Source organism: Populus trichocarpa, chromosome 1 (assembly GCF_000002775.5).
Source record: "Populus trichocarpa isolate Nisqually-1 chromosome 1, P.trichocarpa_v4.1, whole genome shotgun sequence".
In the NCBI taxonomy this organism is placed as follows: Eukaryota; Viridiplantae; Streptophyta; class Magnoliopsida; order Malpighiales; family Salicaceae; genus Populus; species Populus trichocarpa.
In genome coordinates this window covers 257,721-285,705 of record NC_037285.2, presented here as the reverse complement: position 1 = coordinate 285,705, position 27,985 = coordinate 257,721, and the positions used below count along the sequence as shown (strand labels likewise).

At 36.3% G+C, this 27,985-nt stretch overlaps 3 protein-coding genes across 5 annotated transcripts; 1 reads left to right on the top strand and 2 right to left on the bottom strand.

Moving 5' to 3' along the window:
- Nucleotides 1–1,511: 1,511 nt before the first annotated feature.
- Nucleotides 1,512–6,082, bottom strand: LOC7457694 (uncharacterized). Of its 3 annotated transcripts, none has more exons than XR_008060321.1 (11): nt 5,780–6,081; nt 5,657–5,687; nt 5,523–5,536; nt 5,387–5,437; nt 4,696–4,765; nt 4,086–4,152; nt 3,889–3,956; nt 3,400–3,542; nt 2,653–2,692; nt 2,162–2,229; nt 1,512–1,903 (listed from the first exon to the last, which is right to left on the bottom strand). XR_008060321.1 is itself a non-coding variant. In XM_024586088.2 (11 exons), exons 1-11 carry the CDS (start codon nt 5,987–5,989, stop codon nt 1,891–1,893), a joined length of 744 nt encoding a protein of 247 aa, XP_024441856.1. In that variant the 5' UTR covers nt 5,990–6,079; the 3' UTR covers nt 1,512–1,890. The 3 variants fall into 3 exon arrangements, 2 of the variants coding, with proteins under 2 accessions (XP_024441856.1, XP_052312331.1); XM_024586088.2 differs by having other exon boundaries at nt 3,431–3,542; nt 5,780–6,079; XM_052456371.1 differs by lacking the exon at nt 3,400–3,542 and having other exon boundaries at nt 5,780–6,082.
- Nucleotides 6,083–6,393: 311 nt separating this feature from the next.
- LOC18094284 (mediator of RNA polymerase II transcription subunit 13) lies at nt 6,394–22,623 on the top strand. The gene is made up of 23 exons (XM_006368474.3): nt 6,394–6,607; nt 6,903–6,944; nt 8,338–8,411; nt 8,538–8,677; nt 8,832–8,918; nt 9,141–9,228; nt 9,305–9,385; nt 9,662–9,739; nt 9,838–9,917; nt 10,850–10,928; nt 11,030–11,359; nt 11,540–11,599; nt 12,752–12,992; nt 14,543–14,794; nt 15,220–16,578; nt 16,697–16,961; nt 17,050–17,182; nt 17,701–17,788; nt 17,930–18,008; nt 18,475–18,770; nt 19,255–20,320; nt 20,753–21,124; nt 21,708–22,623. Exons 2-23 carry the CDS (start codon nt 6,921–6,923, stop codon nt 22,310–22,312), a joined length of 5,877 nt encoding a protein of 1,958 aa, XP_006368536.3. The 5' UTR covers nt 6,394–6,607; nt 6,903–6,920; the 3' UTR covers nt 22,313–22,623.
- Nucleotides 22,624–24,877: 2,254 nt separating this feature from the next.
- On the bottom strand, nt 24,878–25,573 carry LOC7457693 (arabinogalactan protein 13). Its single transcript, XM_024584176.2, has one exon. It carries the CDS (start codon nt 25,431–25,433, stop codon nt 25,254–25,256), a length of 180 nt encoding a protein of 59 aa, XP_024439944.1. The 5' UTR covers nt 25,434–25,573; the 3' UTR covers nt 24,878–25,253.
- Nucleotides 25,574–27,985: the final 2,412 nt, after the last annotated feature.

The following is a 27,985-nucleotide window of genomic DNA, read 5'->3' as shown; positions in this document are numbered from 1 at the left end:
CGGGCATGGCAGCTTTTGTGCCTTGCTTTAGCGGCGCAATAAAGCTTTATATATAGATGAAAGCTTACATCTTGGATGGAAGTGAAATTTTATTTTTGTTTTTTTTCTAAGAATCAAGGCTTGCTTTAAGGTTAGTTTTGTGTTGTTAGTACATGAAAATGAAAACAAAGCGTGTATTCATGTTTGTTTGGTTAGTGTCCAGCGATAAAAATAATATATACATAAAAATTAAAAACATGTGTGGTTAGAAAAAAAAATATAAAACAGATTTCTATATCTATTATTTCTGTTTTTTTTTATATATATATATATATATATATATCTCGAGACAATAACAAATGCTACCTTGCAGCAGCAACAATTTGAGTCCTTTAAGTAATGTTTCCTTGGCCTCGAGTACTGATATAATTTTATGCAAATATAAATTACATACACTCAAGGTAAACAAGCTACTTAACCACTTTATGTTAGCAGAAGCTACACAGATTGGTAATGGTAGAGGGCAGGTAAAGTTTCTTGCAGATTAAAAAGAAATAAGCTAGAAGGGTAACAAATTGCAATCAATGAACTGAGCTTGCACTAGGATGTGGCAGCATACATTCAAAATTACCATGCTCTAAAATCTTATGGAAAAACCAGAAACGAAAATCTACATGACGAAAAAGAAATGGAGAAGAAACTTGGGAGTCACCAACCAACCCATTTCAATTTGCATGGGACCATGATTATACCAAAACCCAGACACGCCATTCTTGCCCTCCCATCAGGACTCAAACATGAAGATTGAAGTGTGTATGCATCACAACACAGTACCTCCCTACTTCATACATAAAAGCAACCTTACTAAGAAATTGACTTCTCGAACTTTTATTCGTTTATATATATATATAAACCCGGTCATCGTTGAGGTTTTCTTGAGGAGGCTGGCTATATAGTTGAGTAAGATGGAAGGTAGCCTGAAGAATGATCAGTCTCTGCCAAGTGATTGTTCTGGTGGGGTTGATGCAATCATTGGATAGCCAGGTTTTATAACTAAGAAGAGGAGGAGAAGCACCGTGCTATAAATATTGCTTCATCATCGGGTGTTTCCTGGTGGTGGGAGCAAGTGAAGCCACCTGTCAATCCTCTAACAGCCACCGTACTTACAAAGTCTGGCTTTCTCTTGCTGTACACAGGTCAAAATCTCACTTCCACGTTCAGCATGCAGAATATAGCAAGAATTCGTAGCGAAGCACTCCAATTGCTTGGTATCCATCCAAGAAATATTCAAGGCTGTTGTTAGCAGGGTGACATCAGTTTTTGTTTTGATTTCTATACATCAGTACTTCACTTACTTTTCCACAACACATCATGATGGCAATCACACTATTTCACGTCTGCTTCAACAATTTCTTTTCATTTATAACGGAATAACATCAAATTTAGCCTTGGATCTAGCAGCAATTGTGCAGCATTTGGATTATTTTAGTCATTTTACTATAAAACAACCAGTTAATAAGAAAATAGTAATCTGTTCAAGAATTTTGGAGATTAGGTCTGACATTAAAAGGAAAATGCTTCAATACAATGTTGAAGTCCTCTTGTTGACAAAATTTCTAGACTGATGGTAGGTTTCGACGGCTCTAAAAGCTAGTCCTACATTTTCCAATTCTGCATGCAAAACATATCCTCTTGTTTAGGAAAGAAGTTGAAAAGAATACCATATGCCTCATAATTTCTAAAGAGACCCTCGTACTTTAAGATCTAGTGAAAAGTACCAAAAAAAGCATGCATTGATAGAAAAGAACCAAGCAGAACGGTATGCAGTAAGCTGCAGTGCCTGGCTCCAATGCGAAAAAAAAGATTTTGTATTTTCAATTTTCTCCTCCGGAAAGTAGCCGTGGGCTAAGGTTATTTGTTGGCCCTGAGTAAAAGAACAAAATAAATCAACAAAGCAACAAAATGATACTAATAACAATCTTTTACAAATCGTTTCTAAGTATTTAAGCAAGCAGGGCCAGCCAAAATAGGAAAGGGCAAGCATGTTTATCTGTACATTATTATTGGGTGTGTGTAAAAGAAATGAGAAAACTTAAAAGGCCTTAGACATGCCAAGTAATTAAAAGAAACAAAGACCAGAACTAGCAATTCCCAAATTTGAAAGAGATGTAATCTAATTTACCTGGTAACAAACGAGCCATCTTCAGTATTGACAACAACTGCTTCTCCAGTCTCAATGTATGTAGGCACCTGGTGTTTCAGAAGATAGATAAGATAATAATGAAGCTTTTAAAAGTTCGTACCAAACCTATTGTGGCTGTTTAAGAATCGACACTTGAGTGTATTCAAAGACTCAAGACATACACGAGAGCCAGTGCACCCTTAAACTTCAAAATAAATCCAAAGTACATTTTCCTTTTTGATAATCCAAAATACAATTATTTACTTCCAGGAAAAAGTAAATGTTAAATCAATTAACAAGCAAGCACTTCTATCCGAATGGCTACATTAATTCAAAATTTTATAGCCTTAAGCGTCCATTTTACTCGATAAATGTTTGCACCTAAACCGCTATCTGTTTAGATACACCCTAACCCTTAATTGCAGTTTTCTACTTGCTCATAGTACGGAATTAGTTTACAATAACTTGAACCAGGAAAAAAAAAGTCTTACTTGAATAATGAGACCATTGTCCAGCACAGCCTTTTTGTACCTACGTCAAAGGGGGAAGTGTTGACAACAGAGTTTACAGTGACAAGCATACAAATAATCAAGTAGGTGAAAAGCTTTTTATGAAACATAATACATGAATATGAAGTTCAGTTATCAATCACATAAATTATTTTTTAATTGAATTCTGGTGTGCAGTCATAATTAATTATGAAGAGATATAAGATGGGGAGAAAACTGATCATGGAAAACACATGGACCGCAGAAAGCTGAAATGCCAAATTAATTCATACAATCTATAGTGCTAGTGACTACCCAATTGGCAGGCTACATTTATGTGGGATAAGTACCTCATTACCATTATAAACAGCATCACTAATCACTAAAATATATTGCCAATTACAACTTGTAAAAACCACTACATGAATAGATCCGGGCCTATTTGTGAGTAACTTAAACCAAAATGATGACCAAACTACAGACTGAAGAAAAGGAAGAGCATGGTTTTATAATTGTTATCCACCATGAAATGTGTCATTTGGCCAGAATTATCTATCTGCTTCATGAAAGATATCCCCAAATGGTAAATTAGTTCATGCATTTTGCCTTACTATATTTGAAGCAAGTATACTTCATTGTAGTGGGAACAAATCAATAATAAAAAATTCAAACATGTAAGATGGCAATCAAAAGCATGTAAAAGCCACACAAGTAAGATCAGGCACATGACAAGAACTTATGAGAACACACAAATGAGTATCTGGCAAGTTGTGGAGCAAACCGAGGTGTAGCTGCATGATCTTGTGTCTCCTTAATAACACATGTTACTTGTTTTGGAATTGATCCAGACAAAGGTCTTCCATCAAATAACTGCATTTTAACTTTCATTTCCTCTGTTCATCATGAAATTTTGTAATAGTTAGAAAGAAAGTTCACCATGCAATTCCTTAATAGTCAAGTAGATTATTAATTGCAGCAGTTGATGATGAGCAGTGCAATTAAGAAAAGGCAAGATTTTCCCATAGGAGCAACATTAAAAGAATGAAGCAGAAATGACAATTAACGGCATCCATAAACATCATCTTTAAGAGTTACAGGAAGCAGAAAGTCCCTCAAAACCTTAGACAAAGTGCATGCGAAAGTACGGAAAATCATAGAAGATCTGCGCAGATAACAACAGTGGAAATCTTAAAAAAGGCAGGATGCTTTTTGAAATATCAAATTTGGAATTTTACCAACCTTTTAGATATGCAGCAGCTTGGCCAAACAAGATCAGCGGCACTTCGAGTTGCTCAAATTTCTCAAGGCTAACATTATAAAAACAGACATCATTTTGAAATTTATAATAGATACATATCCGTGACTAAAACAAAAGATATTTCAAAAGAAAGGAATGACCTGTCTTGGGAGCAGGGAGAAGTGATGATATTACTTACTCCATTAGATATACTGATTCATGTTCTGTGTACAAACATGTGAAAGACCTCTCCTCAACAAAAACCCCTAAAGCAAGTTAAATAGGATTAATCTAGATTTCAATATATGAATAACACCTTGAAATGGAAAACTGTTGAATAAACTTTTGACCTTTCAAAATAAAATGATTCCATATGATTTTATGCTTACAGAAAAAAAAAAATAGCCTACATTAACAATACATTTGATGAATAAATTGACGTGTCATACAGTTATGAAATACAAATGAGAAAACACCAAGTCTACGTGTTCAAGTTTCATTCAAAACTGATACTTTTCCCAGAATATCCATGAGGTTATTTCAACTGTCATCACTGTTCTAGGGTGTTAAACATTAATTTCTGAACTTGCAACCCCTAAAATAGCTGAAGCAAACAATGCCTGATATAGAGCACCAACCCGCTACTAGCAATTTAGGTAGGAAGGGAAAAAAAAAAGAAATTTGCCATCCAAAACGACCAAGATTTTGATTACATAAAAGAGTGGATGTCAATGCCTTATATTTCAATATGTACAAAAATGCATCATCTAACAACATAGGGATCAAGAATTTAAAGTTGATAAACATACTTTCAACAGCCTCCTCTGCACCAAAGCGAAAGGTTTGCTTGTTTCCACTGTCAACATCTCGAAGCTCCAACTATGGCAAAAATAGCAAATAAAAAACAAATGCAATTGATTCAGACAATTCAACCAAGATAAGGTCAGCCATGTCAGAGAATGACAATGCTTTTATTTGCAATCCAATTATTTCACATTCACAAATATGAGCAAAATAAATTCAAATGACAATTAGTTATTTAACAATAAAGTCGCTAGGTGCAAAAGAATAATCACCAACGAAGCCAGCCACTCCGTAAGTCAGATAGACCAAAAATAAGCAACAATTTGCTGGCATAACTAACATAGAAATGTATCTTATCACTGCAAGGGTGATCACAATAGCATGCAAATAAAACTAAACAATGTTTAAATTCCCGTCAACAAATTTAAACACATAGTAAACATCAAATATAGAACATTTAAAGGTTTTAGCTGTCAAATAAACCCATTAAATCCATGAACCAAAAGTTCAAACTCAACTCCATGCTATAGCGTGAATCCGACAAAATACCACCTTTACTAAACCCTAAAACAATCCAAAAAGCAGATACTTCAAAAGCAGCACTCACTATTTACAGTCACTTCGCACATTATCAAACAATGAAAAAATTTATGATAATTGGGGTTAAAAATTGATAAAAAAAAACAATAATAACACCGTCAAAATCGCTCCTCCTCTTCCTCGCTGTTTATGCTCCGCATCCACCACCTACATTAATCAACTTCCATTATCATAAACTCCAATTCAAATCACACAATAATCCATTATAATAAACATATTAAAATTCAATTACCTCGAAAATTCTTCCTGATATGTATTCACCAGATTTACAGTAACAAAGGCAAAACCTTTAGCAAGTCACACCCAAAAACAACAATCCAAAAAAAAAAAAAAAAACCAAATTCATATAAAAACCTCAAAACTTACCTGATTTTTCAATTACATTTCCAGGTCTTAACTGCAATACAAAATCAAGTTTTTATTTTTATTATATTATCTCATAAAATCACTAATAATTTCAATTTAAATATAAAAAGACTGAAGCTTTACATGAATAGCATTGACTTTAACGCCGCGGTGTTGGATTGCGAACCAAGGCCTGGCGTAAACATTGCCGTTGGTGGTGATGGCAGCACCGTGGCAGTCAGGTGATAATAGAGTGAGTGTAGCGAAAGTTCTAGAAGAAGTAAGAGAGGAGTAGGAGGAAGAGAAGACAAGAGTGCGAGAGAGTCTCTTGCTAAGTTGCAGTAAAGCTCGCATCTTTTTTGTTTTTCTCTGATCTTTTAAGCTCTCTAGATACTTGTGTTTGTTTTTCGAAACTGAAAGCTGATGATGGACTTTGATTGATGCCAGGAAGACAAAAGAAAAAAATGTGAAATCCCAAGTAAGCAATCCTTAATGTATTACCCAAGTTTCATTTTGGTCCTAAATAAAAAAATATTATAACTTGATGTATGGAAAAGTAATCGACAAATAAAAGTGGAAGGGCAAGGACCCTGATGCAACAGGCAAGGCAATGGTGAAGTACTTAATCATTGATAAATGATAATGCCTAAATTGCAAGAATTGATAGTAAGTTAACTCGATTGAGACATTAATGATAATTGTAGGACTGGTGTGTATTTAGTCCCTGAAAACCGTCATAAGAAAACATAGTCAGCATCTCCTCGTGAGATAGTCCCAACAGTGGTTTCACCCAGAGAGTACACACCTGGCTTGCTGGCTTTGGCTGGGCCTGGAAAGGAATCCAACCTCTTCAAAAACTTCCATAAAAGCTTCAATTTTTATTTATTTACTGATTTATTATTATTAATTAATTATCTCGTCAGCTTCAGCTTCAGCTTCTTCTTCCTTCTTCTTCTTCTTCTTCCTTACAGGGTAAGTCAACCAAATCTCTCTATCTCTCATTCCTCTTTTTTATTTTCTGTTTGGTGATTTACGTAGACAAGTCAAACTCCCTTACGTTTCTTTCTTCCGAATCTGTCAATTAGGGTTTTTCCTTTTCAAATTTCACTAAACGGCGTCGATTTGTGCGAATTGTTATAGCTATCGATATCAAGCACTTCACTGCTTAAGTGTTGCTCTTTGATTTCTTGCATGGAGATATATGCGCGCGCGCGCGTGCTTTGTAGCGTAAAGCTTTTTAATTTTTAATTTTTGGGAGCTTTAACAGGTTGAAGAAAGAGAAAAGATGTGGACTAATGTATTCAAAATTGTATGTATTTTTCTTTTCTTTTTTACTTCAGTTCTGTTACTATTTATTTATTTATTTATTATTGAATACTTTATTGTCTAGTCGTAGTTAGCTAATGAATTCTTTGTTATTATAGTGGTATAAACATTGTTGGTGATGCGGTTGTTCGGAATTTATAGGATGAGTGATTGAATTTTAAGTTTATTTAGGGAAATGCTGGGGTTGATGTTATTGAAGATTTGTGTGTGTTAGTGTATGTATTGGACTTTCGACTTTGATTGTTTGCTGTAGGTTGTTTTTTTTTTTAAGCGTATAGTATGATCAGATTGAGGATTTAAAGTTTCTGACAGAACTAACTGAAAAGTCATGTGGCATTGTATTTAGTACGTGATTTGTGTCGGTCGTGGTGTATTATTCTCTTAGTTTAAAAGGAAACTGCTTTGCATGAAAGGATTGCTAAATATGGAGTTGGCTATTAAGATCGTGGTGGTGTTTGGTTAACGGGTGTTAGGTTTTGTCGTGGATGTTAAATTTTACTGGTTTAGTGACCGGTTTAGGAAGGTAGAATTATGTTCTTCATGATGTGATTTTTTTTCTGGTTAGTGATCAAGAGGGATTTTGTTAAGAGAAAAAAATGTGATGCAAGGTGGAAAATGAGGCATCCTTTTGGAGATTAAAAAACTTAACAACGTAAAACAAGAATTGCATGTCCACTAAAGATACTCCTGTAATGATGCACGAGGTGGAGTGCTAAAGTGATGCCAACCAAACCTCTTTATCTATAGGTAAGCGCTGGTACTCAAAGATCCAAAATTAAACTCCATTCAAATATGCTAACCTTTGTGCCTATCAAGCAATTCCAAAGTATCTTACTTCACTCCACTCTCTCAAAATCCTCTTCATGCATTAATAACAACTCTTCTCGGTTAGTGGGACAAACTTAATGCTTTTTGGAGATGAAAAATACCCTACCTAGCTATTCTACAGCTTCATGCCACAGAGTAGTGCAAGAGAATAGATTCTCCATTTTCCCTTCTGCTCTTAACTTTGCGTCGATTCTTTTATGGAAGGCTTATTTTCCCTAAATGGTAGTAAAATATCAGAAAATCTTGGCACATGTTTGGCTAACAACTATTTTAAAGTGGCTTTTTTGTTCTTATTGGTTTCGATCTTTGTTATTGCTTTCCTTTTTAGCTGTGGTCACATTTTCTCTTACATGTAATGTTCTTATTAATATAAGATTTTTATTCTGCCTGAATGCCTGATGAAGTTTCCCACAGAATTTGAGTTCCATAATATAACACCTTGAACTGAATATTTAGTTTTTATGCATGTCATCTTTGAGTCTTTTATTAATATGTATCATACTTTTGCTCCATTTCTCTTTTTTTAACTTTATCAACCATTTCTACAGGGTGGTCTTCATCATATATCATGGTTCCAGTTTCTCCCAAATGAATCTGATTTGAACTCTTTACCTGATAAGAGGCAAGAATCATTTGCATCCCTTATCATTGCCTGTGATTTGAACTCAAGGCCATCTAAAATATTGGGAATCGTACTCACAGTTATGTGCTTAAAAATCACCAATAGATTTTTTTTATGGTTGGACAGTGTGAAGGTAGAGCAGAAAGATGTGGCTACATGTCTCGTGATTTTGGCTCATTTGCAGTTGCAGAAAGAGGGATTTCTAAGCACTTGGACCAATTCCTTTGTTGGACCTTGGGATCCATCACAAGGTCTACATAATCCTGGTAAGAATTACAATCTGTGGTCATCTACCAACCACGTGGTCCTTACTCCCATGTAGGAAGGAGAAGAACAAATAAATGAATTTGATCGTGTGATCATGCATGGGTTATGCTGTGTTCGAGTTCTGACCATGTTGACTACATAACTGTTTAACAGATGAGAAAATAAAGCTCTGGCTTTTTCTTCCTGGACGTTATTCATCTGTTGTTGAGAAGGCTCAAGCTGCAGTGTCTAGATTAAGAGGTAAAATTTGTTTTTGAGTCTCTGCTACCGCCGTTCCTATTATTTTTTTTCTGAAATTCATATTTTATGATTCTGGTAGATTATGAATGTCTGCTATCTTCTTTACCCAATTGTACTTTCTCCCTCTTTGTTGTTCGCTTTTTACAACATTTTTATGGAATTTGCACTAATGGTGTATAATTAAATCGTTATGTCTTATTCCTATGTATCTTTCTTTTGTAGTTGTTGCATCTGGAATTTGGGTTGCTCCTGGGGACTCTGAAGAGGTTGCAGCAGCCCTTTCTCAATCTTTGAGGAATTACATAGAGAGGTAAACTTATCCTACTTTTCCCATTCATCATATTTTCTCTTTGAATTATTTTAACTAAAATTATTGATATTTACAGAGCATTGGCCAGGCATTCATACATGCGGTTTGGAGATGTGTTTTTAAAGTACCATCCATCTCAAAGTGAAGGACTTTCCAGGTCGAACATAATTATTTCTTGATTACCTTGTAATAATATTATAATGTTCACGATTTTCATCACCAAAATCATGATATCAAACAATTTAATGATTTTATGGCTTCTGCATTCTTTTCGTCCTTGATGTTTCTGTTTCCTAATAGTCATTCATTTTCAATCCAGTTCTTGACCAAGTAAAAAGCTGTAATATTGTGTTACACAGTCGAACTTATGTTTCTTTTTGATAACATAATTTGCTTGTATTCAGTAGTTTTTTTTTTGGTGGGTGTTTTGCAGTAAAGGACAGCCCACAGTCGAGTTCATCTTTTCTGCCTCTGAAGAGACGATCTTTGTGCACGTGATAATATCTGCAAAGTTGGTGAAATTTCATAGTTTGTTTCTAGTTATGATTATTGCATCAATAACTTTCCCTAATGTATGCGTTTAAATAACCTGTCTTTATTTGTTTTCAGGCATATCCGAGCACTTTCAAATGGTGATGTGGAAAGAGTGTTAAAACATTCTTCTACAAATTCCAGTTTTAGGCTTCCAGGTTGGTGAATGTTATATGTTGGGATTTGTTAGGAATGATCTCATCACATATTTTACAAGAATATTAGGACTTCTTCATGGTGATTACAGAACCGAATTCACAACCCCTCCCTCTATTGTTTAGGATTTGAGCTTTAAGCTGCATTTTTTCCGCATTATGTTGTAGTCTCTTTGAATTTACCCTTGTTTCAGGGATACACCCGAGGGTTTTGCAAGTTAACACGAGTATAATAACATAAGAAACACCCCCATCTAGTTGTGTTTGTCATTCTTGAATCATAGCTTCTGGATGGTGTCAGAATCTGGACATCTATGAAAAAGAGTGTCTTAACATGTGGATGTGTTTTGAGAAACATAAAAGAAAAAATGTTTTGTCTGAGTTTGAACTTGAATGACTATTTATGATAGTTATAAGACAAAGTTATCACTGGAAGAAAATGTAAATAAAAATAAGGTGCAATTGACTCTGACTCAAGCTGATATCACTTTTCATTGTAGAGTGTAGAGAAGGTAGTTTGTTGATGCATGAGCATATTGGTACGTTGGATGCCCATTCTAAGGTTTTAGCATTTTCAGCATTCAAGCAAACTTTGTTCTTTGTATTTGGGGTTGCGCCACATGGTCAGCTAAAAATATCTTTGCTAATTACTGGGCAATATCTTTTCTGAATTCCAGAAAGCAACATGTATTTGCAAATATATGGTTCTGATTTGTCTGGGCATTTGTTTATCCAGCATTTCTACATTTGCTTAACCTGTAAAATGTTCCACATCCCACAAACCACCTACCATTGGTGGTGGCAAGGTCGTTCCATGGGCTGTTTTTTCACTTTCTTTATGAATAGCTGGATTGCTTGTCATGTGACAATGGCAATTATGCGTGTATTTTCTGTATCAGGATCTCTAATTTGTGTTTTATGTTTTCATCTTGTAGTGATTGCTTCTCCTCATGGAATTCGTGGTTCGCTGACAGGATGTTGTCCAAGTGATCTTGTCAAGCAAGTGTATTTGAGGTAATTTTTTGTTTTTTGTAGAAATCTGTATGTTCACAGTTCCTTTTCTTTTGGAGTTCAGGTTAATATTTTCCATTGCCAACTTATGCTTTCCTCAACAGTTCTGGCAAGTTTAGGACATTAAATGGATATATTGGCCTGCCATATCATGTTTCTCAAGGACCTGGCTGTCAGCTGAGGGGGCAAAATTGCTATGTTGAAATTACACTAGGTTGCCCAAGGTCTGATAGTGACAAGGCATTGCAAACAAACTCACAGTCAACTAAGAATTCATCCAAGAATTATATTGTAGAATCTATTGCAGCAAGGAGAGGTGATCAGAAGGTATCGCCAGATCACTTATCAGCTCATGAGAAAGCATTTATTTATCCTGCTGAAGCAGTTGTTGTTCCAGTCTTACAAAAATCTTTTGCTAGGTCTTCTTTGAAAAGGTAAATTGAATTCTGTGCTAATTATTTTCTAGGTTTGGAGGGAGGGTTATACTTTTCAAGGTTCTGGGTATACTTTTTTATTCTCTAGTTTCAGAGTTGGGATGATCAATAAGCTTATTTCTCTTTGTTCATAAATATTGTTATATGTGGCTTAAGCTAACATCGGTTTTGTACTTGCAGATTTTGGCTGCAAAACTGGATAGGGCCATCACTACCTGGTTCATCATTCTTTATGCATTGGTTAGTTATGCTCATGCTTTTCGAATGAAAATTGCTGATACTACTTGAGAAATTATGCTGTTAAAGATCTCAATTTTTTAGTAAGCTTATAAATCTAGTCCATCACATGCTTTATCTAATTATCCATGTACTCAGGTATTTTTAGTCATGCATGTGCCACCTTAGCTTGTGTTTGCCATGCTTTCAAATCACGGTCCCGGTGACACCATGACTATCTTGGCCACCTTCGTTGTGCATCATTAGCAACTTTTAGCAAATTTTTAGTAACACAAGTATTTTAATATTGTGTCTTAATGAACACGAGCAACACTTTGACCGGTTACATATCATAAAAAATATATTTGCCTTGATGTCATAAAATATCCATCTACAAAACATTCCTTTTATTGAGATATTTACCTCAAATCTTCAAAAAAAGATAGTTGGATCTTGAATTTTGAAGCAAATGTTTGGAGTTTAATGCTTGATCTAGGTGAAAATGATGGGGGGGGGGGGGGGTGGGAAATGAAATTGAACTGTTGGTAGACTTTTTTTAAAACTGTTAGCAGTCGCCAACAGTATGTAATTTATGGTTGTCATCTGAGAAAACACCGTTATAACAGTGAAAAACAGTAATGGGAAGTGAAAATCCCATTATAAACAAAACAGTCATTAACTAAATTTCATGTTGCTTGTTTGAAGGTTGTTTGAGGTTGGAAATGTGAATGAGAAATTGTTCTAAACTTACTGTAGTGGTGGGAAATGTTTATGGTAATTCCCATTAAAGGAAATTCCCTTTGGAAAAAGGTGATTAGGTTAAATATGGTTTAGTAGAACAAGCAAGACTTGGATAGATACCGCCTATCTCATATTATGGACTGAGCACACCCGTATTCTTAAGTTCTTGTCATCAATGTGAATAATCTTTAAAAAATTATATTGTCTTCTCATTATTTCTTTTAGTTTTGCATGTACTTTCTTTCGAATTTCTCTGCTTCAATAACTGATAAATAGTTTTGGAAAAGAAAAGAAAACTCCTCACGGGAATTATGGGGCAGAGGGATTATGCATGAGATCTTTTAATGGTCATGCTAAGTGTCATAATTAACTATCAACGTTGAGAGTTGGTCTTGAATCTTCATTTTGGCTCTTGCATTTTTCTTCTTTCTTCAGTGGTGGTGATACAGATTTTCTGGAAGGATCTTGGATTGAATCTAATGGAGTACGTATGCAGCACGGATATAACAGCAGTAGCAATAGTAATAGTAGCAGCATCAGCTCCATAAGCAGCGGCTCTAGTGACAGTGATTACAAGATGACCACTGGTGAGCTTGAGGCTGATGCTGATTCATTGTCATGCAGACAATCTGGTTTATCTTCCAATGATCAGATGGAAAATGATGGCCTCAAATTGGTACTCCATTCTATCCACATTCATAGTTTTGACTCTTACAATCCTTGAATTATTCATTATCTGTAGACAAGGATACCTATGTTTGAGCTGAAGATGAAGATGGTGTTGTAGACACTAAAGTTTACAAAAGTCTAAATATAATGACATGCTCACAAGGGACAAGCATCTTTTGCCTTTTTTTGAGTTTATCCAAGGGACAAGCATCTTTTACCTTTTTTGAGTTTATCTTGTTGGCTTGAATTTTTAAAATAAGTGTGCATACACTAGATGGAATGGTATATGATCGTGAGGAATAGTGCCAGAAGATCCATTAAAGTGACCCTATGTAGTTTGGGATCGAGACTTTCTTGTTACATAAACTAGATAGAATAAACAATTTAGAATATAGAAATCTTGTAGAAGCCTCAAGTACTAGACTTTGTTGGCCTAATATCTTACAACATAATGCTTTTTAGTAACTCCTATATGGCAATCATTTCTTGTAGAGAAAGAGCCACTACATAGATCAGTGTATTCTTTACATTGCTGAATTTAGCAAAGTAGATTAATTGTCGGTTCATGTTAGAAACTGTCCAGCAGGCATACTGTAAGCAGGAATGTATTGGTACACACGTGCACATATACAGCAATCCAGCAAAATTATACTTATTGCGAGTACTAAATAGAGTTGGATTATTTTGTAGTTTCATTCTTGTGTTGTGTTTCATTAATAGATGCAAACTACTAGTCATTCTGATCGCAAAATCCTTGATTCTTGATCTTATTCTTCTTTTGTGATTTCCTAAAGGGATGTCTAGGACCTTTATGGTACTTGAGCAATCCTAATAATCCGCGATTCTGCCTAAATGCATGTCTGCCCAATGTCAAACCAGTTCCAGAGTGATAAGAGACTAGGGAAGACTAGACATGTTACTGCTGTTATGTTGCCTGTGGCCTCTAGCAGGGATTTCTGGATGATTTATACTGTTTTGATTAATATTAAAGACTTCCATTCCTAAAGGTCCCCTGAATATGATCTAGGTGTGAACATTTGATATTGTTACCTCATTTCCCCCTACAACTAAACTATAAATTACCTGAACTGAGGGTTCTGAGTGCAATTCCATGGTCTGCTTGCTAGATTGCTCTTATAATTGACTCTCATGTGATCTCCTCTTGTACAATATATGTTCTTGACTGAGTTTTATCCTGCAAAGAAGGAATGTAAAGGTAAAGAAGCCAGCTTCTTTTTGTTGACTATAACTGCACTTAATGACTCCTCACCGGAAGTTCTAGGTGATTATGTTCATTTCATTCATAGATGTCCCATCAATATGATCTAGGTACGAGCCTTTGATGCTGTTGCTTTACAATTTTTATTATGTAGGATGAGTTTCTTTTTCATGATTTTCTGGACTTAGTTCAAATGGGTTGTCATTTATTAAGGGATACTGAAAAATTGTCTTTATGGATGATGAATGGGAACAGCGCTTGAACCTGTCTTTATATATGTTCATTTTAGGCATTTTGTGGGATTCAGACTGATGACTTTGCTGGTATTTCTTATGCAGGGTTCTAAGCGTCCTAGAACAGGGATGACTGAGCCATTTGGTCAAGCGGGCATGGTTAAAAATGTTCACATGCAAGATTTTGGTTCAGTAGAAGTTAATGATTCAGCTATCACAGGAATTGCAAATGATCAGATTGGATCTCGTTGGGATTGGGACGATGACAGAGGTGCGGGCATGGATATCCAAGCTCTTCTCTCTGAATTTGGTGATTTTGGGGACTTCTTTGAGAATGATGATCTGCCTTTTGGAGAGGTAATCTCCTATACAACTGCAAGCGTAACACAGTGCACAATATGTGAGTATCAATATGGGAGATACTCATTTGTATGCATGCTTGTGCTAGTGCATGCAGATTTTGATTGTTTATGTGATGAAAAGGAATGTATAAGATTTGCATATTTGTCAATGGGAAAACATTCTGTGACATGGGAATATTTGACACTCGATAATTATTATTATTATTTTGTCTTTATGAACCTGGAAGACATCTCTTTCATCTGATAGACCCTGATGTAGAAACTCTCATCAATTGCTGAATAGCACTAGAATCTAGATGTTTTGTTGATGTTTCTTAACAATTGTTTCCCCTTAGGAGCTTGGAAGGTCTATAATTGCTTTACAGTCTTTTGATAATTAAACAAAATTAAGTTTTAAGTTTTTCCCTTTGTTTTGTGAAGCCTCCTGGAACAGCAGAGTCGCAGGCTCTTATGTTTTCTGGTCCTGATTGTGGTGAAGTTGCTAACAGTCCTATTGGGGTAATGGATGTTGTGGATCAGATGCTTCCGCCAGTAGCTTTTCCATCTTTTGAAAGTTTTAATCCGTCTCCTGCAGTAGTCATAGATGAAAGTGCCAGCAAAAGCCAAGAAGACACACATGGTACTCTGGCATTAATTCCAGTGAACTGCACTCCATCATCTTCTTCAGGCGAGTTTGATCATTTAATCAAAGCCGAAGCTTTGATGACCTTTGCCCCAGAATATGGGGCAGTTGAAACCCCTACAAGTGAATTCTCCTCATCGATTTTCAGGAGTCCATATTGTCCAAAATCTCGCCAAGTGGAGAGCTCAAATTCGAGTTCAAATAATTATGCATATGGTGCAACACCACCATCTTCTCCTTGCTTTGAAGGATCAAATGAGAAAACTGGCATACAGGTGAATCTGAAAACAGGTCCTGGAAGGAATGACACAAAGAAATATTACACTCTTGTGGAAGGTGGGAAAGTACCACTTGATAGAAGAACATTAACATCTAATGAAAGCCGTCCTACAAGTGAGGCGATGATGCCATCTCCATTATTGAATTCTAATTCATCAAATACTGTCAAATCTGCCCAGAGGAAAATGAGTGATGGCACACTAGGAGCAGAAAGTTTCTTAGTTTCTATGAAGACTGTTCTGGCAACTGAAGTAGAATGCATTATGTTTCAAGCTTCCATGTGTAGAATGCGACACACACTGTTGTCTCCTGGTAACCCTACATCTGTAAATTTGCATAGGTTAAGTGGAAGCACTGGTTTGAATCAGGTGCATGGTGATGCAAGTACCATGACAGACAACATATCTGGCAGGCATGAAGTGAAGAAAAAAGAATCTATACCAGTTAGAATAGCTGGGGATATGGATGGTGGAGTACTAGATGGGCATCTTAGTTCACCTGTAGGTGTTTGGCGCTCTGTTGGAGTTCCTAAATTAACAAAACATACTAGTTCATCGAATATTGAAGTTAGTGTGTCCTTGCCACACCATTCATTCAGCGAGGAAGGAGTTCTCTCATATAGGCAAAGGCAGCAGCCACTGCAGGAGCTTTTGGATGGCATGGCATTGCTTGTCCAACAAGCTACTTCCTTTGTTGATGTGGCTCTGGATGCTGATTGTGGTGATGGTCCTTATGGTTGGCTTGCATTACAAGAACATTGGAGGCGTGGATTTTCTTGCGGGCCTTCCATGATCCATGCAGGTTGTGGAGGGACTTTGGCTTCTTGTCATTTTCTGGACATTGCTGGCGTGGAACTAGTAGACCCACTTTCTGCTGATGTAAGCATTTGTTTTTCATGAGTACGATTTATTGTGGGATAATATTCAAACACTTAACATAATTCTGCATCTATGCATCTTTACTGTATTGTGATGGGAACCTCTTCCTCTTCCTCAGATTCATTCTTCTGCAGTGACCACCTTGCTGCAGTCTGAAATCAAAATAGCCTTAAAATCTGCTTTTGGGAATTTGGAAGGTCCTTTATGTGTCACTGATTGGTGCAAAGGCCACATTCAGTCAGGTGATGGAGCAACCACATGCGATGGATCCTCTGGGGAGTCCACTTTAAGTGAATGCAAAGATTCAAGTACTGTAACACTGTCTGTTGGAGAACCAATGAGCCCAGCCCTCTCTTCAGCTGCTGGATCATCTTCCCTCAAAGGTATGGTAATGCTGTGTTCACATGCACATCCGGGTGCATGTTGGGTTCTTGAATTTACAGTTACTTTACAGTTTCTCAATTGCTGCAGCATCCAGTACACCAGATGGAGCTAAAGTGGATGAGACATCCCAAAGGAAATCAAATCAAGAAATAGAGCCAGAGCTACTTCCCAGGATAAAGCCAACAGTTTTTGTTCTTCCTTTGCCTGCAATTCTTGTTGGGTATGTATCATAATTGGTTTTGTTTTCATGTCAACAGTTGATAAATTAAGAAAGAAATTTAACTTATGTAGATGAGCATTGCATTTTCTCTTTTGTGGTGAATGCAAAGCTGATTGCTAAGAAAATGCATAAGACATCTAAAGAATGCACTTTATTCAAAAATCAGATCTAGGAAAGAATATGTGGATCTCAAAACTTTTTGAGTTCATCAAATTGCATGTTGTTTTTCTCTGGCTGGTTGGTCTATGAATCTGTGTATCAAACAAATCAGAGAATTTGTTGCAATGTTTGTAACACTTTATACAGAGTTTTTAAGAGGATATCCTGCAGATCTCATTGCCATTTATAACTTCAGAGACTTCCAGACATAATGTTACTTGCTCTTTTTGTGTAGATAACTCAAGTAGACCAAGCTTTACCCCCATTATTTGATAACTCTATAATTTCAGTTTTTCCGTTACCTTTATTATTTGGTATCATTGTGTATGAAATGTGCAAATGAATTGTTTGTGAAATAGGTACCAGGATGATTGGCTTAAGACATCGGCAAGCTCTTTACAACTCTGGGAAAAGGCTCCTTTTGAACCATATGCTTCACCAAAACCAGTAAGATCCTGGAAACCAGTGCCTTCTTTGGATACTCTTGCTGTCTGTTTTGCATCCCCGTTTTGTTTGTTTCTTGAGGAGATTTTTTGTTGTGTCCATTTTTTATGATACTGAAGCTTTATTGTTCGTTAACTTTTGCAGATAACTTATTGTGTTGTATGTCCAGACATTGATCCCCTTACTTCTGCAGCTGCAGATTTTTTCCAACAACTTGGAACTGGTGAGTGTGATTTTATATTCTTGCCCTGGTAATGTGTCTATAAAACTGTGGTCATGTTCAAAAAATTTACCCAGCCATTCCAATTTTAGGGAAAGGATCCTACATACTTTTCTCTTGGAGGAAAAAAGTAATTTCTAGGTTTTGTTCAAGATTTGCTAACAACCAGATGAGTATTGTGCTGGATAAAATTCTGTGATCCCAGTCTTTTAGGGAAGTGATTTTTCTTTTGTTTAAGAATTCCTAGCCCTGAGGGGAAAAAGCCTCTGTTATTGACTTATTCATTTCGCTCATGTTTCTATTTTTAATTTGTAAATCGCATTCTTCATGAAATTTTCCTAGGCTAATCAATGTGTGCAATCATGTGTTTTTCGCATGCATGTGCTGTTTGAGTAATCTATTTGAGTTCAATGGCTCCATGTCATTATGTAAATTGGTTCAGTCTTATGAATGCTTTTTTATCCTTCAGTCTATGAAACGTGCAAACTGGGAACTCATTCACCTCAGAGTTTGGGAAACCAAATGGAGATGGATGCAGGGAAATCTTTGTCTTCTGGTTTTGTACTACTTGATTGCCCTCAGTCAATGAAGATAGAAAGCAGTAATGCTTCCCTTGTGGGATCGATAAGCGATTATTTTCTCTCGCTCTCCAATGGTTGGGACCTGGCAAGCTATCTTAAGTCTCTTTCGAAGGCTGTCAAGGCTTTGAAAATTGGTCCATCCTTATCAACAAACCCAAAAGAAGGCAATAGCAGCCCTTGTATGGTAAGTAGCGAGTTCTATTTTCCTTAAATGAAGAACGTAGGTTGAGTTTTTTTCTCCAACTGGTTTGCTTCTTGTATCCCAAAATGGCATTAGTAGTGTGGCGTTTTTTTCTTTCAATTCTTTCACTTTTATCCACCACTATTAATGACATGTTCTCCATGTTTAATGGATGATATCAGTATCTTTTGATTTTGATTTTACTTGTGAACTCTGTTATATTTGGGAATAACTTCTTAAAATCATTTTCTTTATGTGCTTTCGGGTAATCTGGATGGATTTGTTGTTGCTATCTGCTAGTTTTGAATTCCAGAATCTGTTGAACTCAATTCATGCTGTGTAATGTTTATGCTGTGCTCTTGTTTCTTGAGCAGGCAATGATATATTTTTTTTAGCGACCAAGCCTGCATCTTGTGTCAAGCACATAACGTTGTATTAGTTTATTGTCGTGTAACTGAATACATCTGTGATGGTTCTTGGTATCTAGGTTATCTATGTAGTGTGCCCCTTTCCTGAACCTGCTGCAGTTCTACAAACTGTCATTGAATCCTCTGTTTCTATTGGGTCAATCATTCCCCCAGCAAATAGAGAGAGGAGGTCTATGTTGCTGGCTCAGGTCGGCAAAGCATTAAGCAGCTTGGCAGCTGTGGATGAAGCGTCAGCATCAAATGTTCTAGTACTTTCTGGGTTTAGCATTCCTAAATTGGTATTGCAAATTGTGACAGTTGATGCCATTTTTAGGGTCACTAGTCCAGCTCTTAATGAGCTCATCATTCTTAAGGAGACTGCTTTCACTGTATACAATAAGGCCCGGCGAATTTCAAAAGGCTCTTCAAATGATGTTCAGCCATCAACATCAAGTAGATCTCATTTAACACAAATGAGTTCTGTTCCAGCAATGTGGAATTCGTTACCAAGAGAGACTGACATTGATTCTAGATTGAGATCTGGCACTTGGGATAACTCCTGGCAAACAGCAAGGGCTGGAGGCTTGACCTGTGATCCAAACCGAAATGGAGATTTTTCTCTTCAAGATGAGATCCGCTACATGTTTGAACCACTTTTTATTCTTTCAGAGCCCGGATCTCTGGACCATGCAGTTGCACCTACAATTATTGGTAATATGGTCTCTGAATCTTCAAAACTGCAATCTGATGATACTGGTGGAAGCTTCATGCAAAGTGCAAGCTCAGCAGGGAGTGTGGATTCTGGATCTAGCTCACAACATGATGGATCTGAGCCCGATGGCTATGGATCTAGTTATCAAAAGACTCTTCCAAGCCTGCATTGCTGCTATGGATGGACAGAGGACTGGCGTTGGCTTGTTTGCATCTGGACAGATGCAAGAGGAGAATTGCTTGACAGCCATATATTCCCTTTTGGTGGAATTAGTAGTCGCCAGGATACAAAAGGTTTGCAATGCCTTTTTGTACAAGTTTTGCAGCAAGGATGTCAGATACTTCAGGCTTGCTCCTCTCCTGACACTGGTGGTGTAAAGCCTAGAGATTTTGTGATTACTCGAATTGGAAACTTCTTTGAGCTTGAGTACATAGGTATATAAGTTTCTTTCATGAAAGTCCTCCATTATTCTCTGTTTGATGTTACAATCAATTGCCTTGTCATCTAAGGTTTTCCTGTCTGCTGTCATTTAGATTGGCTGCTTCACAACTATTTTATTGTTTATGTGCAACAAGTAAATGGTTTATGAATTCAGTTTAAATAAAAGAAGATGTCTTCCATTGTGATTCTCTTACCAATTACCAGTAACGGAAGTTTTGCTGCAGTCTTGGGGTGCCTTTATATGGTTTAGTGTGTTTGGAACCTTTTGCTAAGTTGCCAGTAATTTATCAGTTGCCTGCAACTATTACCCATTTAGCCTGTTGATTGAAGGATTTTTGGTGGTGATTATGACTTTTGACCTCTATTTTTGTTCTATTCTTTTGGCATTAACTTTGTTATTTCTCTTCTACCGTGTGATTAAACAGAGTGGCAGAAAGCCATTTATTCAGTAGGGGGTTCTGAGGTGAAGAAATGGCCACTGCAACTACGGCGATCAATGCCTGATGGGATGGCTGCAGGCGCTAATGGTGCTTCCTTGCAGCAACAGGAGATGGGTTTAATTCAAGAAAGAACCTTGCCTTCCTCACCTAGTCCGTTGTATAGCCCTCACTCAAAAGCATCTGGCTATATGAAGGGTGGTTTGGGGCAAACTTCTTCAAGAAAACAGCTTATCGGTGGGCACGCAGCAGTTGACAACTCAAGGGGGATGCTTCAGTGGATGCTGAGCATCAGTTTTGTTACAATTTCAATTGACCATTCTTTACATCTGTTGCTTCAGGCTGATACACCATCTCCTGGTAAGTTGATGTTCTCTCCTCCACTCTCATTCTTTATTTCCCCTCAGTGCATTCATATTAAAAACATTTGATACTCTTGTCAAAGAAAGGTCACATTCTTCATCTATTGTTTGCTGCACCTGGTTTTCTGTGGTGATGCCACAGTAGCTACGTTTTACCACCAGTCTCATTTTCTTGGATGTAGATGGACTGTAACCTTGGCATAGACTTGGTATCCTTTTGGGAAATCTTTCATATGACTTTAGACAATATTGTTATGTTGGTGTGGTGATGAAGATACACAACAATAAACATATTAAAAGCACACGTTATGTTGCCACTTTGCTCAATCATTGGGCATGGTTTTCCTTTCCTGGACATGCATGTACAATTAACACAAGCAAGCATACTTTGTAACCTTTAGGAACATGTGAAATAGTTTTGGTGTGGCCTGTTTAGAGGAGTTCGAAATATTTTGGCACATAAGATCATATCCATGTAATCAGGTTTATGTTGAGATTTCTTGGAACATCGTTTCCTCCACTAATTAGGGTTGGAGTTCATAACTTTATTGCCTTGAGTTCTAATAGCAAAAGTTGTGTAGGAGGAAGTGGCAGTGGTGTTGGCACGTCAATCTATCTGGAAGGTATCACTCCTGTAAAGTCTCTCGGTTCAACATCAGCATCTTACATTTTAATTCCATCACCCAGCATGCGCTTCCTTCCGTCAACACCCCTGCAGCACCCCACATGCCTCACTGCTGAATCCCCACCACTTGCACATCTCCTTCATAGTAAGGGATCTGCAATTCCGCTCTCCACTGGTTTCGTGGTTTCAAAGGCTGTACCTTCCGTGAGGAGAGATTATAAGAGCAATTCAAGAGAAGAATGGCCTTCTGTTCTTTCTGTGAGTCTCATTGATTATTATGGAGGCAATAATATGACCCAAGATAAAATGTTTCGAAGGATTATGAAGCAGGGGGGACGGACTTTAGGTGTAGATGGTAAAGATTTTGAAATCAGGACCCAGGTAATTCTTGAGAGTGTCGCAGCAGAACTTCAAGCCCTATCATGGATGACTGTGAGCCCAGCATATTTGGAGCGACGAACCGCACTTCCATTTCATTGTGACATGGTTTTAAGACTCAGAAGACTGCTTCATTTTGCTGATAAAGAGCTCTCTTCACAGCCTGGTCGGTCACAGGTATAAGACACAAGCAACAATGACCTGCCCCCTGCGTTGTTGCTCCTATGTACAATAAACTGTAACGTGTAAATGTAACTGTAGCCTGCTGATGCATAGCCCTCCTTTTTGAAGTCCTAGAAAGAAATGAAATGTTTGGGAAGAAATAGTTAGATCTAACAGATATAGGTTTTGACAGCAGGTGCCAAAAATGTAAATGAATAGGCAGTTCATTGTTTCTCTAGGCACAACATGTTTGTAGATTTTGTTTATGTGAAACATAACCACCACCCTTGCAATAGATACCCTTTTTATTTATTTCACATTTCAATTTTCTATATCGATTTTTGCCTCTAAGATAGAAGTTTTTCTTCGTTTATGTGCATGTGCACGTATAGCACTTTCTGAAAATTTTTCATTATAGTTGATTGGTTATTGGAGCAGATTCAAGAATACAGAGAGTGAAAGGTTGCCAAGTTATCAAGTTGTGTTTGGTTAGTGTATAAGAATAAATAAGATAGATAAAGAATGCATAGAAAGACGGAGACACAAAAATAAATATTTATAGGATAACTTTGAAGTAAATTCTTATCTTTTCAAAACAAGAAATGCAAATGAGACATGTATAGAATGTTACAACTATCTTGTTTTTTCTATCCCAGAACACAAGAAAATAAAATAAAGAGGAACACGGTGGCATGAGCAGCTATGATCAGCGTCGGTGAACTCTTTATCCCTGGAGGTCTGTCTGCTATCTTGGTTTGAATCCAATAAAAAACAACGAAACACAAATTTTTAGTGCAGATATGGAAGAAAACCTGACCAGATCAGGATTTTATTTCAATGCCTGAAAACTGGCGTGAAAATACCTGATGATTAAACCAAATGGATTCTCAACAAGCCAAAAAGTAAGAAAAGAAAGGACATGGATGGCACTAAATGCTAGAACCCATGTTTTTTTATGCAAAGTCTTGGCGTCCAGACAAAGCTTACCCCAACCCACCACTTCTGCCTGGTGACACTGCATTTGGTCACTTTCACAGGCCTCGTGTGCATAGCACATATGATGTGAGATTCCACATGTCACCTTTGCAAGCTTTCTATTCTCATCTTCTAATTGATTAATAGATGATCAGTGAGTTAATCAAAATTAATGACAAATCTCCGTAGCTATCAAACTACTTCTTCTTCTTCTTTTGAGTTCTAATTTGGTTATCCTTGTGGGAACAAATTTTAATTGGGCTGCAGGTGCTTGGATGCCACCTTACTAAACAATAAATTAGCAAGCATAATTCTCTATGATTAAGGCCACTAGTTAGGCCAAGAAAGCTTAATATAAAATGGATTCCTTTTAAACAAAAACTGCTGTACAGGGGGCTGCAATCTTACGTTCTATGTCCCAACAAGCATGTGCCATTTGTTAACATGTTCACATCATCAACTGGTCTTAACTCCTACCCTGGCCGCTCACCCATAATTCTAATAATATTGATTCATAAAATGTCCAAAGTCTAACAATTCATTACATTGTTGGTGTGGTTTAGGAATTGGATGGCCCAAAGAGTGATTTTGTTAAAAAAAATAATAAAAATTAGAGTGAAATCGATGGGGAACACTAGGATGGCAAAGTTTAATGACAATGGAACCTTTTTGTGACAGAATTTGAGTGCTCTTTCCATTAACCACAGTTCTTCCATCAACGACCATGGCCTGCCCTTGTTAGTAAAATTAGTACTAGGTTTCTTTTAACACGAAGCAGGATTTTGATGGCATGTCATTGTAGGGCATCCTTAAAGTTTGGTGACCATCACTTTACCGGTGGTATTAGTTCAAGAGAACAAAGGAAGAATCAGGTGTCACTATCAAATGGAAAAATCTCATCTTGTGTGGCTATGGCACATCAGGGCAGTAGGCAATATTTTTCAAGCCGTTCAGCATTCCGAATGGGGGTGTGCCAGCCAAGTTTTGAGATACATTTGGCCCATAGAATCAGAGCATCACTAATGCTTGAGATTAGGGTTTGATTTTCCCATTAAAAAAAGGGGAAGTTTGATTTGATTTTGGAAGCCTCATGCTTCATTTCAATGGGTCGGTGCTTCATTAGCATTGATTTTTTCATGGAAATGCTTTTACCAGATTTTTGTAGCAGTACAATTCCTAAAACTTCTAGGCTCCCATTTCATTGCCAGGCCATTTGATTCTGGACCATATTTCTTCACATGTCAGGAAATAGTAACCACTTTTTTACCTTCACATGGTAGGCCAATGCCATGCCTTCAAATTCAATGGCCTGGCCATCGTGCCTAACACAATCATAATTGGAGGCCCCATCAACTACTGTATACAATCATCACCTTCACCAATCACCACATAAACTCCGATGGAATCTGCCAAACTACAGCTCATTACCATCCTTCCAGCAAAAGCTTTCAACCTGGTCCTTCACTTGTTTAACAAGAATCTATTCTCAGTGACCCTTCTAAACCTCAACGAGAGAATTTGTTATGAGGTGATCAAATGGTTAAGGACATCGATTATTCTCATAAAAAAAAACATCAAATTCATTGGAGAAGAAGAAACAAAGAGCAAGACTTTTTTTTAAAAAAAAAAGGTGAGAAAGGATTTATTACTAGAGTAAATCACAAATACAAGTGAGAGAAGCTCAAGCCAGAGTAAGATACATGAATAAATGAAAAGGAATTATACAAGAAAATACAACACAAGTGCCATCAAAAGACATCAATCACACCCCAAGTACATCAATACATAAAATAAATACAAAAAAGAAAGAAAGGGAGAAATCCCAACCCATTTCATCTCTTTCTTTCTTGTGTCACTCCCATATTGTAAGCATGAAAGATCCAACATTACAAAAGACTATGGAAAAGTGATCCTAAGGGGAGAAAGAAAGAAAAATGGGAAGGGAAAGAAATGAGAGAAACCATGCTATAACACCTAATAAGTTGGCTCAAAAGAGCAACCCGAAAGCAAGAGCAACAAGAGATGCCAAGAACGTGGGAACAAAGATAGTGGCATCAGATGTTGGGCTTGGTGCTGGTGCATCGGCAGCTGCAGCCTTTTGCATGGTTGAGAAGGCCATCAAGACCACCATCAACACAACAAAGATCTTCATTTTCATTGCCTCCATTTTCTTGATCAACAGATATAGAAAGAAAGAAGAAAGGCTCTACAAATCCCTCTTTGAAAAGGGTTTTCTTTAGAGAGAAATTGTAGAGAGGCAAGGCAACAAGCAAAGCAAGCACAAAAACAATGGAGACAATGAATTGTAGGAATGTGGATGGTAGGTATATATAAAGGGGTAAAGAGGAAGGTGAGTGAGAACAGGGTGGCGAAGACAGGGTTGCCATACTGCTGTCCAATGGTCTTTTGTGGCTCCCCCATCTTTCCTCTACCTACCATTAGAATCCCCCCCCCCCCCCCCCACACCTTTTTTTTTTACACTATTTTAAGGATTTTAAAACTAGAATTTTTTTGTTGGGTTGTGAATTATTTCAACTACTTTGTGGAAATGTATGTACATTGGTTGTTTGGAAGCATGTCATGTGCTTGCTAGAATGGTTTTAATCATTGCATGGTCTTAAATCATTGTTTTTTTAGTTATAGATGGGGGAAAGGTTAAGAAAATTACTATACAATAGAGCATTGATTGGAAGTATTTGATTCCTAGAAAGGGGAAAAAAATGAAAAGAAGAGGGTAAAATTAAGATAAATTTACAAAAGATACAACCCAAATAATTAATTAGTTTCTATTTAATAGAAGAGTATTGTTTTTTTAAAAAAAATATCATAGTTGTTTTTGCACTTGAAACTATAAGGGTATATTTGGTTTGAAAAAAAAATCAAATTAATGTTTTCTTTTAGTATTTTACGATAATTTTAATGTGTTGATGTCAAAAATAAAAATAAAAAAAATATTATTTTAATATATTTTCTAGTAAAAAAATATTTTTAAAAAACACACTCCACCACAATATCAAACACATAAAGTCAGTGTTTGGCACTGTAGTAATGATTACTTTTCAAAGTGTTTTTTTTCTTGAAATGCATCAAAATAATATTTTATTATTATTATTATTATTATTGACATCAGCATATCAAAATGATCCAAAAATATTTAAAAAAATAATTTAAAATTAAAAATATAATATTTTTTTAAAACACGCTACCACAGCAAAAACAAATATTGTCCTGGACATGTCTAGGTTGTCAAGTTTTGACAAATACAATAATTAAGTTCCAAGTTTAAGCACCAATTGTCTAGAAAAATTAGTTAAAATTCTAAGTTGTTGGGTGAAATATCCCTTCTCTTTGAGTCTTTGTATATATTACCACTTTTATTTATACGTATTACAATTGAAACTGATTTATTATTCCAAAAAAATCTATTTTCATGAAAAAATAAAATATATTATGAACCCGCTTTGCATGTTAAGAATGAACTATTCTTTTAAAAAAAACTAAAAAACATAATTTCCTAACATTTTTTTTATCAAAAAATAAATACTTTGTCCTCATATATTAGGACCATTTTTAGAAGCTTTGGAAATTATATGCAATTGAGAGCCCAATAGACAGTATAACAACAACAACACTTAATTTACGACTACTTAATATATATGAAGGGAAATAAAAGATATTGAATGAAAAGTATATAATTTTTGTTTTCAAGATTATTAATCACGACTCCGTCTAGGACATGTTTTATACGTTAAAAAGGTTACCTTAGGTTAATTGATGAATCCAAAACAATATATTTAGGTGCAAGTCGATTAAATTTAACTTAACTGGGTTAATTCTTATCCAATTTAATTTTAAAATCTATCTAGATCTTGGATTAACAGATCATCAAGTTTACCCGCGGGCCAATAAAGGTTTAACAATACCGCTATTTTTTCTTTCTATATTTTTGTTCAAAAGAACAATGAATGTAATTAATTTGAGTTGATTTCATTTTCATCATCCCGTGCCATGCCCACCAGGAATGATAATAACAAGTTGTTCTTGTTCAAATGAGTGGAATTGAGGAAATTAATGTGTCAGATTCAACTTTGGAAAAAGCCAAACACTAAAGAAGTTTCTGCTTAAATTCCAAATAGAAAAGGATATCTTAACTGTTATGATATGTACATGAGGTTGAGAAAAAACGAGGGAATGCTTCAAATATGCACCAACTTTTTGCCTAACTTGCAGGTACTTTGTCAAGATCAATGCCTCTTATTACACATCTTGACAGCTCCTGCTTCGTGTTTTGTTACCTTTAATCGCCCGGAACAGGTCGATTTGTATGATAAAATTCAAACTGGAAATAATAACGTGAGGAGTATGGAACATCAAGCTGTAAAGCCAGGTTGACTACACGGTGCAAACTGCGTTCGAAATAAAAAAAGCACAAAAAAAGATGTTTTTAAATGTAAAACGTAGTTTGCATCGCTCGCCTAGCCATACAAAACCTTTAATCTTCAAGGATCTTTGGTTGCAACCATGATGTTACAGGTTCAAACATGAGAACAATAATTCTCTAGATATATGGCTGTAGTACTTTAGGTTAGGTTTGGTCCTGCAATGCAAGAGATTAATGGCATGCTTTGTAGTTATAACTATATGTAGTTTTTATAACCATCTTAGAGATCGGCTCGAAATTAATAAAGCTTAATTGGGTGTTAATGAATTTCTTTCCAA

Coding starts and splice junctions, on each gene's coding strand:
- LOC7457694 (XM_024586088.2), bottom strand. CDS start 5,989: ATGCGAGCTTTACTGCAACTTAGCAAGAGACTCTCTCGCACTCTTGTC. Junction 4,766..5,386: donor GAGGAGGAGCGATTTTGACG/GTGTTATTATTG, acceptor TTTTTGCCATAG/TTGGAGCTTCGAGATGTTGA. Junction 3,543..3,888: donor AGCTGCTGCATATCTAAAAG/GTTGGTAAAATT, acceptor CATGATGAACAG/AGGAAATGAAAGTTAAAATG.
- LOC18094284 (XM_006368474.3), top strand. CDS start 6,921: ATGTGGACTAATGTATTCAAAATT. Junction 8,412..8,537: donor AACTCTTTACCTGATAAGAG/GCAAGAATCATT, acceptor ATGGTTGGACAG/TGTGAAGGTAGAGCAGAAAG. Junction 12,993..14,542: donor AAAATGATGGCCTCAAATTG/GTACTCCATTCT, acceptor TTTCTTATGCAG/GGTTCTAAGCGTCCTAGAAC.
- LOC7457693 (XM_024584176.2), bottom strand. CDS start 25,433: ATGGAGGCAATGAAAATGAAGATCTTTGTTGTGTTGATGGTGGTCTTG.